The sequence below is a fragment of the Hemitrygon akajei genome, chromosome 21 (assembly GCF_048418815.1).
Source record: "Hemitrygon akajei chromosome 21, sHemAka1.3, whole genome shotgun sequence".
In the NCBI taxonomy this organism is placed as follows: Eukaryota; Metazoa; Chordata; class Chondrichthyes; order Myliobatiformes; family Dasyatidae; genus Hemitrygon; species Hemitrygon akajei.
The window spans coordinates 62,551,530-62,569,370 of record NC_133144.1 but is presented as its reverse complement, the minus strand read 5'-3'; the positions used below and the strand labels follow the sequence as shown (position 1 = coordinate 62,569,370).

The following is a 17,841-nucleotide window of genomic DNA, read 5'->3' as shown; positions in this document are numbered from 1 at the left end:
ACGTTAAAACCCATGCAAACATGGTCAAGAGGTTCAGTTATTGTTCAGACCAAGCATCAGAATGCGGAAGAAATGTGATCTAAGTGACTTTGAACGTGGAATAACTATTGGTGCCAGATGGGGTAGTTTGAGTATCTCAGAAGCTGCTGATTTCCTGTTATTTTCACACACAACAGTCTAGAGTTTATAGATAATAGTGCGAGAAACAAAAAACATCCAGTGAGTTTAAAAAGCAAACACGAGGAAATCTGCAGATACTGGAAATTCAAGCAACACACACAAAATGCTAGTGGAACACAGCAGGCCAGGCAGCATCTATAGGATGAAGCACTGTCAACGTTTTGGGCCGACACCCTTCGTCAGGACTAACTGAAAGGAAAGGTAGTAAGAGATTTGAAAGTAGGAGGGGGAGGGGGAAATGCAAAATGATAGGAGAAGACCGGGGGGGGGGGGGGTGAAGCTGAGAGCTGGAAAGGTGATTGGTAAAAGGGATACGGAGCTGGAGAAGGGAAAGGATCATGGGACGGGAGGCCTAGGAAGAAAGGGGGAGGGGAGAGTGGCTCCTCCCACTTCCTCCAAACCAAAGGTGTAACCATGGGCACCTGCATGTGTCCCAGCTATGCCTGCCTTTTTGTTGGCTTTGTGTTCCAAGCCTATACGGGTATCCATCCCCCTCTTTTCCTTTGCTATATCAATGACTGCATTGGCGCTGCCTCCTGCACGCATGCTGAGCTTGTTGACTTTATCAACTTTGCCTCCAATTTTCACCCCGCCCTCAAATTTACCTGGTCCATTTCCGACACCTCCCTCCCCTTTCTTGATCTTTCTGTCTCCATCTCTGGAGATGGCTTATGTACTGATATCTACTATAAGCCCACTGACTCTCACAGCTACCTGGACTATTCCTCTTCCCACCCTGTCTCTTGCAAAAATACTAACCCCTTCTCGCAATTCCTCCGTCTCCGCTGCATCTGCTCAGGATGAGGCTTTTCATTCCAGGACGAAGGAGATGTCTTCCTTTTTTTTAAACAAAGGGACTTCCCTTCTTCCACCATCAACTCTGCTCTCAAATGTATCTCTCCCATTTCCCACACGTCTGCCCTAACCCCATCCGCCCGCCACCCCACTGGGGATAGGGTTCCCCTTGTCCTCACCTGCCACCCCACCAGTCTCCAGGTCCAACGTATAATTCTCCGTAACTTCCGCCACCTCCAACGGGATCCCACTACCAAACACATCTTTCCCTTCTCCCCTCCACCCCCCTGCTGTATTTCATTAAAGAGTTTGAAGAGATTTGGTTTGTTACCTAAAACACTCAAACTTCCATAGATATACCGTGGAGAACATTCTGACAGGCTGCATCACTGTCTGGTATAGGGAAGCTACTGTACAGGATAGAAAGAAGCTACAGAAAGTTGTAAAATTAGTCAGCTCCTTCCTAGGTACTAGCCTCTGTTATCCAAGACATCTTCAAGGAGTGATACCTCAGAAAGGTGACATCCATTATGAGGATCCCCATCACCCAAGATGTGCCCTCTTCTCATTGTTTCTGTCAGGAAGGAGGTACAGAAGCCTGAAGGCACACATTCACTGATTCAGGAACAGCTTCTTCCCCTCTGCCATACGATTCCTAAATGGACATTGAACCCATGTACACTACCTCATTTTTTAAATATATGTTACTGCTGTTTTTGCACTATTTTTAATCTATGTAATATACATATATATACTTCTACTTTTTTTCTTTCTTTATATTACCATGTATTGAATTGTACTGCTGCTGCTAATTTAACCAATTTCACGATATGCCAGTGATAGTAAACCTGATTCTGATTCTGAGTTTCTTTAGCATCCTGATGAAGTGAGCTTTCTCATCATGATGTGAATGTGGTTGGATCAGGACAGGCTATTGTTGATGTTCACACCTAGGATCCTGAAGCTCCCAGCCCTCTCAACTTCAGTTCTGTTACTGTAGACAGGAGCACATGCACCCTCTTCTCCCTCCCACCCCCCAATGTAAGTGACCAGTTCTTTTGTTGACATTGAGGAAAAGTTTGTTGTTGTGACACCATGTCATAAAGCTCTCTATCTCTTTGCTGTGCTCTTGACTCATTGTTATTTATGATATGGCCCATTACAGTGGTATCATCTGCCAACTTGCAGATGGAGTTGGAGCAGAGTCTGGCCATGCAGTCGTGTGTGTACAGGGAGTAGACAGGAGGCTATGAATGCAACCTTGTTGGAGCACCAGTGTTCGGAACAGTCATGGAGATGTTGCTGCCTATCCCTACTGATTGTTGTCTCTTAGCAGAAAATCGAGGATCCAGTTGCAGAGGGAAGTGTTTACTCCCAAAGTCCAGAGTTTGGTGATGAGTCTGTATGGGATAATAGCACTGGTCAATAAATGATAGTCTGATGTAGTTACGTTTGCTGCCCAGATGCTCCAGAGATGAGTGTAGGTCACAGGAGATCTGATTCGGTGGTAAGCAAATTGCTTTGGATCGAGGTTCTCTGGAAAGCTGGAGTTAATATGTGCCATAACCAGCCTCTCAAACCACTTCATGATGATAGATGTCAGAGCCATTGGGGAGGGGGGTAGTCATTAAGGCACATTATCTTGTTTTTCATGCATACTGGGATGTTTGTGGTCTTCTTAAAGCAGATGGGAGCTACAGGGAAAGGTTAAAAATGTCTGCAACATTAGAAAGATTTCCTGGATATTGATTAGATTAATAATTTATATTCATTGTTACCAAAACAAAAACTGAAAATGCTTGGAGTACTCATCAGGACGGGCATCATCATTTTAATCAATGATCATCAATTTAACATGTTAACTATATTTCTTTCTCCTGAGATGCTTCCAGTATTTTCTGATTTTCCATATTAGCAGTTCTTGGTTTTTCTTATAAACAGAGCTTTGGGGTTCTCTTCAGCCTTTCCCGAAATCTGGTTTCAGCACCTTTCATTTCAGCACTCTTTCTGAGGAGGACAAGTGGCTGAGAAGTAACTGATAACTTGAACTTAACAACCTTGGGTACCATGGTAACTTAGAGGTTTAGCACGTTGCTATTACAGCTTGGAGTGATGGAGATCAGTATTCAATTCTGACATTCTGACATTGGCTTTAAGAAATCTGTATGTCCTTCCCGTGAGCGTGTGGGTTTCCTCCCGCACATACCAGTTAGTACGTTAATTGGTCATTGTAAATTGTTCTGTGATTAAGTGGGTTGCTGGCGGTGGGGTTTGTTGGGCTGGAGAGGTCTGTATCTCCGAATAAACAAATATACTAAAACCTGTCTCTAATAATTTCTTACACTAAAATGCCTCAATGGTCATTTTGTTTGCTGGAAAATATCTGTTTGCCCCTCACTTGTATTCTCCTTCCTCTCTCCACCTCCCCTTGTTCTGTTTTAACAATATTTCTTAGAAGTTTTTTTTCTCTTTGGAGCAGGGCGGAAATGGCTAATATGAGGGGGAATAATTTTAAGGGGATTGGAGGAAATTATAGGGAGTGATGTCGATGTTTTATACAGGGAATGGTTGGTGCATGGAATGCGCTGCCAAGGGTGGTGGTAGAGGCAGATACATTCAGAACATTTAAGAGACCACTAGATATGCTCATGGATTAAAGCAAAATGGAGGGCTCTAAGCGAGGGAAATGTTACATTGATCTGAGAGTAGGTTTAAAAGGTCAGCATAATATCGTGGGCCGAAGGGCCTGTGCTGTGTCATAATGTTTTATATTTTCATTTCTATAATCTTTTGCCAGTGTTAAAATTAGTGTTAATGTTGGCTTTATGTATTTAATAGTGTGCTTTTAATTTTGTACAAAACCCTAATTTTCTGTAGGCTTAGAAAACAACATGCTGCCAAGGAGCTTACCTGGATCGAATTACTCTGAAATATTGCAGCAGCACACAAAGCCCTGTCTGTGTTCATGATGGCTATTAACTTACACAGATCTCTTTAGTAATTGAGTCAGACTGGAGCACATACTGATGCTAACCTATTATAACATTGTACAATTGCAGGGAAATAAATATGAAACTAATTCCTGTGAGAGATATGTTTGGTCTTAAAGTAGATTGCATTATACTTACATATCTCAATGAAAAGATGCTCCCATTGGAAGATGATCTATTATTGCCGATGTTTTTCTCATTGGCTTGGATTGTGTGCTGTTTTAACAACCTTTGGTTAATGCATGATATTTAAACTATATAAGATGAGCAAAATGTATGTCACTGGTTCAGTAGACTAAATCCCACCAGTAGAGTGTGTGTTGCTAAATGAAAGAATTAGTTCTTCATTTGAAGAACATTTCAGCACTAAAAATTAAGAACATGTGAATTACTGATGTCATGTTCAGTTGTAATTTCTTGGGGTATATAGCAATAACTTACTACTTATGGAGTCCATCTTGCTGTAGATCTCGTAATCAAGACTTTCTCTTTGTAAATAATGAGATTATCCAGTTTTGGATTATAAAACTATAAAATTATAGTACCCAAAATAGAGCAGACTAAATTTACAATCCTCTGAAGCTTCTCTTTGTATTTCTCAGTGTGTTGTTTCCTCTGGTATTGCAAGTGATCTGTTGATGGTAATTGCTTAGTGAATTTTTTCAGACTGGCCTGTTCAAAATCTCCCAAAAACAATGGAGAAGGCATTAGGATGCGCTGTTTGGTACGTGTGGATCCCATTGCTCAGATCACCTGAAGCCTGATTGACATTTGCCTGAGGTATACTGCTACCAAAATGACTCCAGAGAACTCGTGGTAGGAAAAAATTCCCGTTCCAGTGTGTCAGTCCATGGCCTCCTCTTATGCCAAGATGAGCCCCCCTACCCCCCCAGGGGGAGGTGCAACACCTTATATTCCATCTGGGCACCCTCCTACTTGATGGCATGATTATCAATTTTTCCTTTCAGTAAACAAATTCTACCCCCCACCCTCCCAATTCCAACTCTGTCCTTTTACCTCTTGTCACCGGCCTATCCCTTCCCTCTGAGATCCCTCCTCCTTCCCTTTCTCCTATGGTCCACTCTCCTCTCCTATTCAATTCTTTCTTCTCCAACCATTTACCTTTTCCAATCACCTGGCATCACCTATCACCTCCCAACTAGCCTAGCCTCCTACCCGCCCCCCAACCATTTTATTCTGGCATCTTTCCCCTTCCTTCTCAGCCCTGTATAAGTGTCTCAGGTTGAAATGTTGACTGTCTATTAATTTCCATTGATGCTATCTGACCTGCTGAGTTCCTCCAGCATCTTATGTGTGTTTTGCTTTGAATGTCCAGCATCTGCAGATTTTTTCGTGTTTTTAATTAAATTTATATTTCTAAAGAAGGAGGTTCTAACAAGGTGGGAATATTCTGATAGCAATTTAAGATTATGGGAGGCATAGATAGAGCAGATAGCCCTCATCTTTCTCCCAGGGTCAAAGTGTCTAATACTTCAGGGTACGCATTTAATTTTAAGAGGGGGCTAAGTTCAAAGGAGATGTATGGGGCAAGTTTTTACACACAGAGTGGTGGGTGCAGGCAAATATGAAAAGGGCATTTAAGAAAGGCAGATGACTATTCAGAGGATTGTGTAGGCAGCAGGGACTAGTTCAGTTAGGCATTTAATTAGTTCAACACAACATTGTGATTTAGAGGAGCTGTTGCTGAGCTGTACTGTTCTATGTTATATAAGGCCTTAGATGTTTAATGATGACACTGAGGACAAAATATATAGAAGACCACGTAGCAATACAAAAAAAAATCAATAAGCTTTTTAGTACGAATGTATTGATTCTCCAGTGCTTGATTAGTTTGATTTTTTTTTGAATAAATGTGCCATTTGGCATCGATCTGTGAATTCAGTTATCCTTTCATCACTGTCATATAGTGTGCTGTGCTAAGGAGAAGGCATGTTTTTCAATCCATATATGGTGATATATATAATCTGGGTAGTTTGTAAAGAAGGCAGCCACCCTGAGAATCATATCTTAGCACCCTTCCATAAAAGAGCTAGATGTAATTTCTCCCATGGTGATGAATTTGCCAATATTTTAGTCACCTTGCTGTGGAATAACTTTGTTGCCGTTTATGAAACAGCAAGAAGAGGATTGAAAACTCTAAGTAAATAAAGCATATTTCCAAAGTGTGACTTCTGCAGAGCTGAAACCCTTTGAGACTGTTAAAATCTGCACATAAAGCCAGTGTGCATTCAAGTCTTGTAAATGCAGCTGTGCTGCTGTGTAAATACCTGCTCTTGTGATTTCTATCATCCCAAATGCTCCCCGCAGGGGTTCAGTAAGTAGAACGAGAAAGTTACTGTCTTTTTCTGAGTACAACAAGGGAAGAATGGGTTTGGAATAAATAACCATTCAGGAGCCAAGTCTACCAATTACTAAACTTTGCTATCAGCTGAAGAAACTCAGAGCAATGTAATCATCTTTTGGTTGCACTGCAGAAATACTGGTGGTTGTTAACATTTGTAATGAAAAATTTACATTACAAACCAAACAGCATAAGAGCTTACGACATAGAAGCAGAATATGTGTTTCGACCGGTCGAGATTCTGCACCATTCAATCATGGCTGATATATTATCTCTTTCAACCTCATTCTCCTGCCTTCTCCCTGTAACCTTTGAGATCGTACTAATAAAGAAACGATCAACCTGTTAACACCCAGCTATAACTCTTTTGCCAATTTTGTAGATTAAATGGAACACAGCATTCGTCTCTTCGTCTCGGCCCAAAACATCAACAGTGCTTCTCCCTATAGATGCTGCCTGGCCTGCTGTGTTCCACCAGCATTTTGTGTGTGTTGTTTGAATTTCCAGCATCTGCAGATTTCCTCGTGTTTGCTTTGTAGATTAAATATTGCCTTTGCTATTCACTATTTTCCAGGCTTTTTGTGGGTTTGTCCGGCCAGAAGTTGATCCCCGAAACCTTTCAGCTATAGCCACAGGGAACTGGGGTTGTGGAGCTTTTGGAGGAGATGCCAGGTTAAAATGTAAGTGAACAAGTGTAATTTTTATTAAAACGTATTCAAAAGATGTGCCATGAAACTGATATTTTGGAGATACATCCTATTCCTTTATGTGGAAGTTTACATTGTACTTCAAAATATCTCCAGGGACTTTCACGCAAAACAGTCTGTAGTCTTTACAAAGAATGGTGTGTCAAACAAAAGGCGTCCAGTGAGCAGCAGTGTGTGGCTAATGAGAGAGGTCAGAGGACAATGGCCAAGAGTGTTCAAGCTGACAGGAAGGTGACAGTAACTCAAATAACAATGCATTACAACAATGAGGAACAGAAAAGTATCTCTAAATGCAAACTTGTCGAACCTTGGCATGGATGGGCTACAGCAGCAGAAGACCACAAACATACATTCAGTGGCCACTTAATTAGGTACAGGAGGTAGCTGATAAAGTAGCCACTAAGTATATATGGACACTGTGCATTTTACAAATACATTTCCAATCCTTCTTCATGAAAACAAGTATTACAGCAATGATTTGTGCAAGGAACTGATAGTTACATTGAAATTACAGATGAATATTATTCATTTTGGTTTTAAAGAAAATTCATGCAGAGGAATATTGTCTTTAGTTCATTGACTTATATTAATAATAACAGTGAGTTACTTTGCGAGAGATTTAGCTTTGGCAACTTCAGTAGAGAAGGTCAAGCAAAAGTCACCTCCACATCGAGCAAACATCTAAATATCTCAAGTTGCTAGCATGGAGAAATAGTGTTCATTATATGTGCAGTCTGACAGTAGTGATGATATTTTAGAGTTCATCTCTGGTCCCACGAGTCTCATTACAATACTAAGCTATGCTTGATAATGAGTGTATCCAAGAGGGTTGTTTTTCATTGCTGATTTAAGCAATAGTGGTGGTGTAGTCAAACAGTTCTCCTGTGTTAGCTGCTCGTCTGCTGAGTTTGAATGCTGCCAGATAAGTGGTAAATGTGGGCTGACTTTTAACATTTAAGAAAAACTTGGACAGGTACATGGATGAGAGGTGTATGGAGGAATATGGGCCAGGTGCAGGTCAGTGGGACTAGGCAGAAAAATGGTTCGGCACAGCCAAGAAGGGCTGCTGTAATGTTCTATGGTTCTGTGATTATTCCTCTCAGTAGAAGCCGTCTGACTGTCTTGTATGTGTAGATCTGGATTTCCAGCATCTGCAGAATATTTTATGTTTATGCTTTAAAATACTATCTGGTACATAAAAAGTTAGCATTTGAAAGCGAGAATGAAATTACGGCTTGGGGGCAGATCCTTCATCGGGAATGGGTCCCTTGTTTTACAACTGCAATCCAAAAGAAAGATGACTAAAGTTGAATGAATTTGTTGCAGCGTTGTTGCAGATGATAGCAGCAGCAGAAGCAGGGCGAGATGTGGTGTACTTCACCTTCGGGGACCGAGAACTAATGACCGAGATACACGACATGCACAAGTTCCTAATTGAAAAAGAGCAGACTGTTGGTAAGCCAAACTCATTTGTAACATAGTTTAATTGTCAGCCTTTACAGCCCAGACATGTAACTGCAGATTGTGAGTGACAGCAAAATTTTTCTGTTTCATTATAACAGTTCCTTGGCATGCAAAAAGTTTAAATTCTGAAAAGTGATGTTAAATGTACAATATTAGTGTTAAATCACAGAAACTCTCCCTTGGTTTCCTTTTCATTGTACAAGGAATTTGCAGAATAAATTCTGATAAAATTGCTTTAGCTTTGAAATTCTGATCTATTAACTTTCTTCTATTTTTTCCAGGTCAAATATACAAACTTCTGGAACGATACTGGAGTGAAGTGTGCAGGCCCTGTTCTTTTTCAAGACCAAACATTAAACTCTATAACTTCATTTATGATTCTGTAGGTTTGTATTTGGATTCAACAGACGAGGATGATGAATGACAACAATTTAAATGCCGTCTTTAAACTCATCATCGCAATTATCCTTCCACATGATCCTGATATTAGAAGCCCATTCTTATATTAAAAAAACTTGCAAGACACAAGGCCGTCTTATGTAACAGTTCTTGCAAACCACGGTCCGTATTGTGACGTGAATATTTTCTGAAGTATTTTTGGTATGAGCGCTTTTTGGTGATAGCAGTCAATGCCACAGTGGAACTTCAGGGAGAGAACAGTTTGAATCTGTTAGCTCATGGGCTAACCAGCGCAATATATACTTATTCTATATACTACATATTATGCAATTATTATAAAAATAGCTACTGAATAAATTAATATTAATGTAATTACTCTGAAGGGTTAAACAAATTATCTTTTTTCTTTGGGGAAAAATCTCTGCTTTAAGTCAGAGTTGAAATCCCAGCATGCTTTTAGCATGCTTTTGTTAACCTTGGCATCAAAGAATGTCAGATGCAAATTGAAGGAACAAGCACATAGGCTTGCACCATGAGACAAAACAATAAAATGGACATCTTCATTTTATTTTAAAAATACCTAAGATTTCAAATACCAATTGTGTATTCTTTTAGACTGTGGAGCACAATGCTGAAAATATTCTGGAATGTTGTTGTTGTCTAACTCATTGGTGGCAGCCATAAAGGCCAATGTGTAAAAAGGTATTTTTTTTAGTTGTCTGAATAAAGATCTTCTGTTGAGTACAAGGTTCTTTATGTCATTGTGTGCTGGGATTGGTCATACACACTCAGTGGCCACTTTATTTAGGTATACCTATAAACCTGCTCGTTATTATTAATCAGCCTTACGAAATATGGCACTACTGATGCTGCTAGATTGAATTTTAGACCAGGAGCTCAACCAGGAAAGTATCCCAATTAGAGCTTCAGGGTAAGAACTATCTTTAGACATTGGACCCCCAGAAAAAGAAAGGTGATGTTTCTGAACCAGTGTCAGTGACTAGGGTTCAATTCCCGCCGCCGTCTGTAAGGAGTTTGTACATTCTCCCTGCAATCCCGTTGGTCTCTTTCTCACACATTCAGATGTATGGGTTAATAAGTTGTGGGCATGCAACAGTATGTTGGCACCGGATGTATGGCAACACTTGCAGGCTACCCCCAGCACGGCCTTTGACTGTGTGTTGGATGTTGATGGAAGTGACACATTTTGCTATGTATTGATGTGCAGGTGACAAGTAAAGCTCATCTAGGGGTTCCCCATCTGTGGTCCACAGACCCCTCGTTTAATGGTAGGGGTCCATGGCATAAAAATGGATGGGAACCCCTGGTCTAATCTTTCTCAATATAGATAAGAAGATAACTTCGGAATGTGTTTGTGTGCATTTGTTAAAGTGACTGCAGATACAGCTGGTGTTAAGTTTTCAGGAAAGATGCTTGATACATACTAATGGATCAAATGAAATTAAGTCAAGTTGAGAAAAGATTTTGTGATATTTTTAAAGAATGGTCAGCGTAATCCTTTTTTTGTCTTGCCCTGCTCAGCCTGCCACAAAACAAAAAAATTAACAACATGTCAGTGATAATAAACTTGACACAAGAGGTACTGCAGTTGCTGAAATCTAGAGCAAACACACAATGTGCTGGAGGAGTTCAACAGGTCAGGAAGCATCTATGGATGGGAATAAACGGTCGACATTTTGGGCCAAGACTCTTCATCAGGAAAGTAAGGGGGAAGAAGTCTTGGTTCTGATTCTGATAGCATGCTGGGTTTGTAAATAGACCACATCAAAATGTAACTGCGCAAAATTAATCAGTAAATATTCTAATTTTCTATTTTTATGAGCTTCTCTGATTGAGACAGCCCCAATTACATTTCTCATATAAAATTCCTTAGTTGTAGCTCTATGATCAAATAATCTTTTATTCTACAATATGATAGACATTTTGGTTGCCAAGATAATCTAAAAACATCTGCAGATCAGAAAATAGTTTCTCCTCTAATTGCTTTGATTTTTGTTCTCCCCTGTTCTTAAGTACACTTTAAAGCTGAGTTTGTATGGGTGCATTTAAATCTGCCCACAGAGCTAAGTAAGTATAACTCTTTAAAGTTAGCTGACATCAAAGGCGTATCCCATAAATTATGTTCAGAGTGTGGCAGTATGAGGTCAATAACGAAAGCACAGTAGGGCAGCTCTTTCCTTGCAGTGACCTTTTGAGAAGCCCACCTACGATAGTAAATCTGCTAAATTGCCTGGCAAATAACACCCCTTTTCATAATTCATATTTTATCAAAACAATTATTTGTTACTTAAGTCACAAGCTTTGAAAATTACTTTCCCTAAAACAAAATATAGTAGGAATCAATATTTCCAAATCAGTAATCACTTAGACAGTTTTCTGTAAGGTTCTCCAATGCATTGTAATGATCCCTTTTCTCTGTGTCATCTTTCATTTCTATCTGTGAATGCCTTGTCATGTAAAGATCTAATCCGTGACCTGCATTAATTGGACACACATCACATTTATGGACCACATCTTGTGTCTTAATCAGTCTTCTATTTCCAATTCATGATGCCAACATTCTCTAGGACTGATCTGCACAAATGAATTTAAATACCACTTCTTTTATTAAAAATATACAACTAAATTATAGGGATAATTTAGCTTGTTAATTCATTAGAATCAGAATCAGATTTAATATCACTGGCATGTCATAAAATTTGTTGTTTTGCAGCAGCAATACATTAAAAAAAATCTAAATTACAATAAGAGTTATTTAAAAAAAATAAGTAGTGCAAAAAATGGATCTTTTTGTGGGTTCATTGTCCATTCGGAAATCTGATAGCCAGGAGAAGATGCTGTTTTTGAAACATTGAGTGTGTGTCTTCAAGCTCCTCTACCTCCTCCCTGATGGTAGCAATGAGAAGAGGCATGTTCTGTGTGATGGGGTCCTTAATGATGCATGCTGCCTTTTTGGGCATCGCCTTTTGAAATGTCCTCTATGCTGTACGTGATGTATCAGATATTAAACCTGGAAAATCAGAAGCAAGTTTCTCTGAAGAAGTCGTACGTTTTCTTAGAGCAGATATAAAGTCCCAAGCTGTTACAGGTATGCTGGAAAAAATCCTCTGTAGAAATATGCATTGTTCTGAAGCCTTCCTTGCTCTACTTGCTGAGGTAAATGCTTCTAAAGCCCTTGTATTAAATTTGTAATTGAATTGTATGTTGCTGCTAAATATTTAAATGCGGTGTTTTTAATATATATTTAGGCACAAAGAGGAATTTTGCATTACCACATCAGCATTAAGCTAAAGAGGCAAGTCTTCTTATACATCTATTCCTGTGCTGTGTGCATGTTCTAATAATTCTCAGACAAATTATACACAGTCTAGATAGACAAGGAATTAGTAACAAGCACTACACATAGAGTTTAACACAATAAAGCAGAATTTTGTAGTTGACTTAAATAAATAGTGACAGGTATTCACACAAATGAACTAAAAATAGCAGCCGATGTTACAGATGAGTGTTTTTTGAATGGCTTATCTTTCAAAATTGTCTTAGCTCTTCACAGACGATGTGAAGTGCCCTAACTTTGATAGTGTAGACATTGGCCAATGTCTATTGGTAGCCTATTAAATAAATAGTGGCAAGTATTCACAAGAATACACCGAAAAATAACAGCTGATGTTATGGACAAGTGTTTATTGAATGGCTTGTATTTCAAAATTGTCTCAAAATTCTTCACAGACAATATGAAAAGCACTAACTTTGGTAGCGTGGACATTGGCCAATGAGTTGAGGTTATGATCTCCAGCAGGCTCTTGTGTAAGGGCTTTCATGAATGACAGGAGCCACTGAAGTTTGGTGATTGATACCTGATGACCATCAGATCCTGGACAATTTTCTAAATATTTTTAATATATAATGAAGTACTTTTATTTGAAATATATATTTTGTTATGTTCTACATCTTAGCACCAGTACTGGTGTAAGTAAGTGCCTGTTTATTTGCTGTGGACAAACTCTGTCCAGGAAATTATCAGTTTATGCACAGTGAAGGAATAAAGGAAATCTTGAACGATGAGACAGCCTGACAGCTTCTTGAAGACATGGAAACCATATGGTAATGCAGATACTGATTTCTGACCTGTGCATCGAGAGGTACATTTCAAAAGAGGCATCAAAATCTAATTGACTAACTGGTGCATGCTAAAATACCAGAGTTTGTATTCTTGGCCGCAGCCCAAAGCCTGGCTCTACACTAGTGTATTGAAGGAAAACCAAATTATTTCACATATTGATGGAGCTCTAAGTTTTGATCAGGTTATTAAGTAGGGTACTCTCTGGCAAAATGGGCTTGAGACCTGATCACGGGAAAGTGAATAGATTATCTGTTAGTTTTGTACACTGTTGAGGGGTGCTGCACTGACAGAGGCTCTGGTTGTGATTGTGATATTTAACAGTGAACTCCGCAAAGCAGTTGGACCCACAAAACAGTAGCATGACCATAGGAGTAGTGCGCAGGTACTGGACAACAAATTTTTTCGAAAAGTGTTGCTTCCTCAGAATTTTTTTTTTGTTTATGATAGACTGCTTGAAGCTGAACACAAAGATAATTTCAGACTAGTTGTTTCTCAATGGAGAAAGAAGAAATTAACTTTTATTGAATATAATGCCTTTAATTGCATAATGGTACTTAGTTCAATTAAGCTAAAAATGTTTTGTGGATGATTTTCTATACTGTGTCTGAGGCTTCTGTCTCAAATGTCCAACAAGAATCACCAGCATTGGATTCCAGTTCCCTGATCCCATTCCTCCATGACCGCAATGTCCCGATGAAACCTTTTACCATGCTCATCACTGACAGCACTAAGATCTGCAGGGAAGAAATCTAAATGGGAAGACACAAAACAAATCTTTAGTGACATGTTTGTATGCTTGAAGCATTTTGTCAACCTGCTGAACTTATTTTGGTGCTCTGCAGTTGACAAGAAAATGTTCAGCAACATCCTTGAATGCCTTCCCTGTGATTTTCTCCGGTCCCACTAGTTCTTCAAATTGTCATTGATGATCTGTTTGATTTGTTGTCCAACAAAATGCCTTTCTTAATCTTGGCATCTGTTATTCGAGGAAAATTCTGTCTCAAATATCGAAGTCTTTCACCTTCCTGGTTCATTGCTTTCACAAAAATTTTTCATAAGCCCTGGTTTTAAATGAAGAGGAGACAAAAAATTCTTTTTTTTTGGGTATACAATTGGCTTATGGGCCACATGTTTCTGACCTGGAACCAACTGCTTACAGAGTGGGGATTTTTAAAAATGTAATGAGGTTCTTTAGCACAGCTATCTGATATACATGTAAATGCAATGCATGGAATGGTGCATGTGTCATGCTTTCGAGCCTTTCTGAAACCCATCCTGCCATGCAGCGTTCGCCCTGCCTGAGCGTAACCAGACATACTGGCACAAGACAGAAAACTTATTGTGGGCAACATTTTAATTATGAATTGAAATAACAAATCTAGGCAATTTCACAACAATGGTGTGTGATAGGTAAATTTTATGGTGATTTTCATGATCAGCAACCCAAATTCCATAAGATACACCTTAAAGTATACAGGAAGTAAAATCCTCATTGTCCAGTGCCATTGATAAAGAGAGATTCCTAGTGGTAGTTATCACAACATTGAAACTCAGTGGCCAGTTTATTAGGTATGCCTATACACCAGTTCATTAATGCAAAGATCTAATCAGACAATCACGTGGCAGCAATTCAATGCATTAAAACATGCAGATGGTCAAGAGGTTCAGTTGTTGTTCAGACCAAACATCAGAATGGGGAAGGAATGTGATGTAAGTGACTGACCATGGAATGATTGTTGGTATCGGACAAGATGGTTTGTGTATCTCAGAAAGTGTTGATCTCCTGGGATTTTCAGACACAACAATCACTAGAGTTTACAGAGAATGGTACGAAAAACAAAAAAAAAATCCAGTTAGTGGCAGTTCTGTGGGTAAAAATGCCTTGTTAATGAGAGAGGTCAGAGGAGAATGGCCAGACTGGTTCAAGCTGACAGGAAGGCAACAGTAATTCAACCACATGATACAACAGTGGTGTGCAGAAGAGCATCTCTAAATGCACAACACTTTGAACCTTGAAGTGGATGGACCACAGAAGCAGAAGGTGTTGAACATACAGTGATGACTTTATTAGGTACAAGAGGTATCTAATAAAGTAACCACTGAGCATGTAAGGCCTCTTATTTAGAAATTTGGTACACTTCAAAGCTAATTGCAAATAGTCTGAGGCATTCCAATGAAAAGATGCTTAAGAAACAGAACATCAAGGAGGAACTCAGCGGGTCGAGCAGCATCTGAGGGGAGGAAATAAATTATCTATGTTTCAGGTTGAAAACCAATATCAGAGCTTAAGGAACATTGTTTTCTTTCCAGAAATATGCTTTTTTTTGTAATTTTTTAATTGAAGTTCATCATCAAACAAATATTTCCATAAGATGTATTTCAGACATTGTACATATATATCATATATATCACAAATCTCCACAAAGTATTTATCTGAGGGTATACACTTATAGAAAAGAGTGGAAAGAAAAAACAAGCAAAAGGAAAGAACTATGTACAAGTAGGGAATGATCTTTTTTTACAACAGATTCATTGATTTGTGAGAATAAAATCAGGCCTATGAGGCATTATGTAGTTAAACCATTTTTCCCAGTATGAATCAAATTGTTCCAGCTTATGATTAACAGATGCTGTTATCTTCTCCATTTTGTAAATGTCCATTGTAATTTCCATCCATGTATTTAAAGTTGGGCTCTCCTGTGATAACCATTTTCTAGTAAGAGTCTTTTTACCAGCCACCAACAGTATATTCATTAAATATTTATCTCTTTTCAACCATTCTTGAGGTATATATTCCAAAATAAATGTGAAATACCCTTAGACAGAAATATGCTTCTAATAATATTAGAAACTATTACAGAAACATAGAAAACATACAGCACAATACACCCCCTTCAGCCCACAAAGCTGTGCGGAACATGTCCCTACCTTAGAACTACCTAGGCTTTACCCATAGCCCTCTATTTTTCTAAGTTCCAGGTACCCATCCAGCAGTCTCTTAAAAGACACTATCGTTTCCGCCTCCACCACCACTGCCGCCAGCAGCCCATTCCACAAACTCACCACTCTGTGTAAAAAAAAAACTTACCCCTGACATCTCCTCTGTGCCTACTTCCAAGCACCTTAAAACTATGCCCTCTTGTGCTAGCCATTTCAGACCTGGAGAAAAGCCTCTGATTATCCACACAATCAATGCCTCTCATTATTAGGAAAGCGGCCAGTGAGTGGGTGGGCCAGTGAAGGAGTGGAGATTTGAGGCTTTGACTCGAGAGATTCTGGCAGTTTTGGCAGGTGGACTGTGCAATCAAGTCAATCAAGATTTGAATAGCTCAGCAGAAAGCTGTTGATTAGACAATCAAGATTTAAATAGCTCAGATTCAGCAGAAAGCACCTGTTTGGGCAATCGAGGTCAGGTGACCAAGCAGTTTGAAAAGCTCAAACAGATAAATAGAGGGTTACCTCAAGCGGAGCAGCCTGTGGAAAGTGGCTAGTGAGTGAGTGGGCCAGTGAAAGAGTGGAGATTTGAGGCTTTGACTCAAGAGACGGAGGATGAGCTTGTTCCCAGTTAGTCTTTACAATGCCTCCTGAGACGGTGATGTTCCTCTCCTGTGAGATGTGGCAGTCTTGGGGGAACTCCCCTCTCCCACAGAGTCACATCTGCCAGAAGTGCTTGCGGCTGGGTGATCTGGAAGACCGTGTGAGGAATCTGAGGCAGCAACTGGATGACCTTCGATTCATAAGGGAGAATGAGGCAGTCATAGATGAGAGCTACAGGGAGGTAGTCACACCTAGGCTGCAGGAAGCAGGTCGTTGGGTGACAGTTCAAGGGGGGAAAGCAAAGGAGAGTAGACAGGTAGTGCAGAGCACCCCTGTAGCCATTCCCCTGAATAATAAGTTTACCGTCCTGGATGCTTTTGGTGAGGACGACCGACCAGGTGTGAGCCACAGTGGCAAGGCCTCTGGCACTGAGTCTGACCCTGTGGTGCAGAAGGATGGGACGGAGAAGAGGAGAGCTGTCGTCATTGGAGACTCTATAGTCAGGGGAGCAGACAGGAGATTTTGTGGACATGAGAAGGAAACCCGCATGGTTTGTTGCCTCCCGGGTGCTAGGGTCTGGGATGTCTCTGACCGGGTGCAGGACATCCTGGTACGAGAGGGAAAGCAACCAGAAGTCGTGATACATGTTGGGACCAACGACATAGGCAGGTAGAGGGATGAGGTCCTGAAGTGTGAGTTTCGGGAACTAGGCAGAAGGCAGAAGAACAGGACCTCAAGGGTGGCGTTCTCAGGATTGCTGCCAGTGCTACGTGATAGTGATGGTAAGAATTGGAGGAGACGGCAGTTGAATGTGTGGCTGAGGAGTTGGTGCAGGGGGCAGGGCTTTAGATTTTTGGACCACTGGGATCTCTTTTGGGGAAGATGGGATCTGTATAGATTGGATGGGTTGCACCTGAACTCGAGGGGGAGCAATATCCTTGCTGGTAGGTTTGTTAGCATGGTTCGGGAGGGTTTAAACTAATTTGCAAGGGGGATGGGACCCGGAGCGATAGAGCAGTGAAAGAAGTGCATGGAGTAAAGCCAGATCTAACATATAGAGAGGCTTTGAGGCAAGAGCAGCAGAATAAAGGGTATAAAGGTAGTAAGGTAGAAGGGCTAAAGCAATGCAAGAAGCATCAGGAACAAAGGTGATGAACTGAGAGCTTGGATACATACATGGAATTATGATGTAGTGGCCATTACAGAGACTTGGCTGGCACCAGGGCAGGAATGGATTTTCAATATTCCTGTGTTTCAGTGCTT

At 40.2% G+C, this 17,841-nt stretch overlaps 1 protein-coding gene across 2 annotated transcripts in view; it reads left to right on the top strand.

Moving 5' to 3' along the window:
- The window catches only part of parga (poly (ADP-ribose) glycohydrolase a), a 165,024-nt gene extending 155,380 nt beyond the window's left edge, over positions 1–9,644 (top strand). For both annotated transcript variants that reach the window (XM_073025591.1, XM_073025592.1), the window contains exons 16-18: positions 6,902–7,007; positions 8,361–8,489; positions 8,780–9,644. In XM_073025591.1, the coding sequence (XP_072881692.1) occupies positions 6,902–7,007; positions 8,361–8,489; positions 8,780–8,922 (378 nt within the window). In that variant the 3' untranslated portion in view covers positions 8,923–9,644. The remainder of the gene's footprint in view (positions 1–6,901; positions 7,008–8,360; positions 8,490–8,779) is intronic.
- Positions 9,645–17,841: the final 8,197 nt, after the last annotated feature.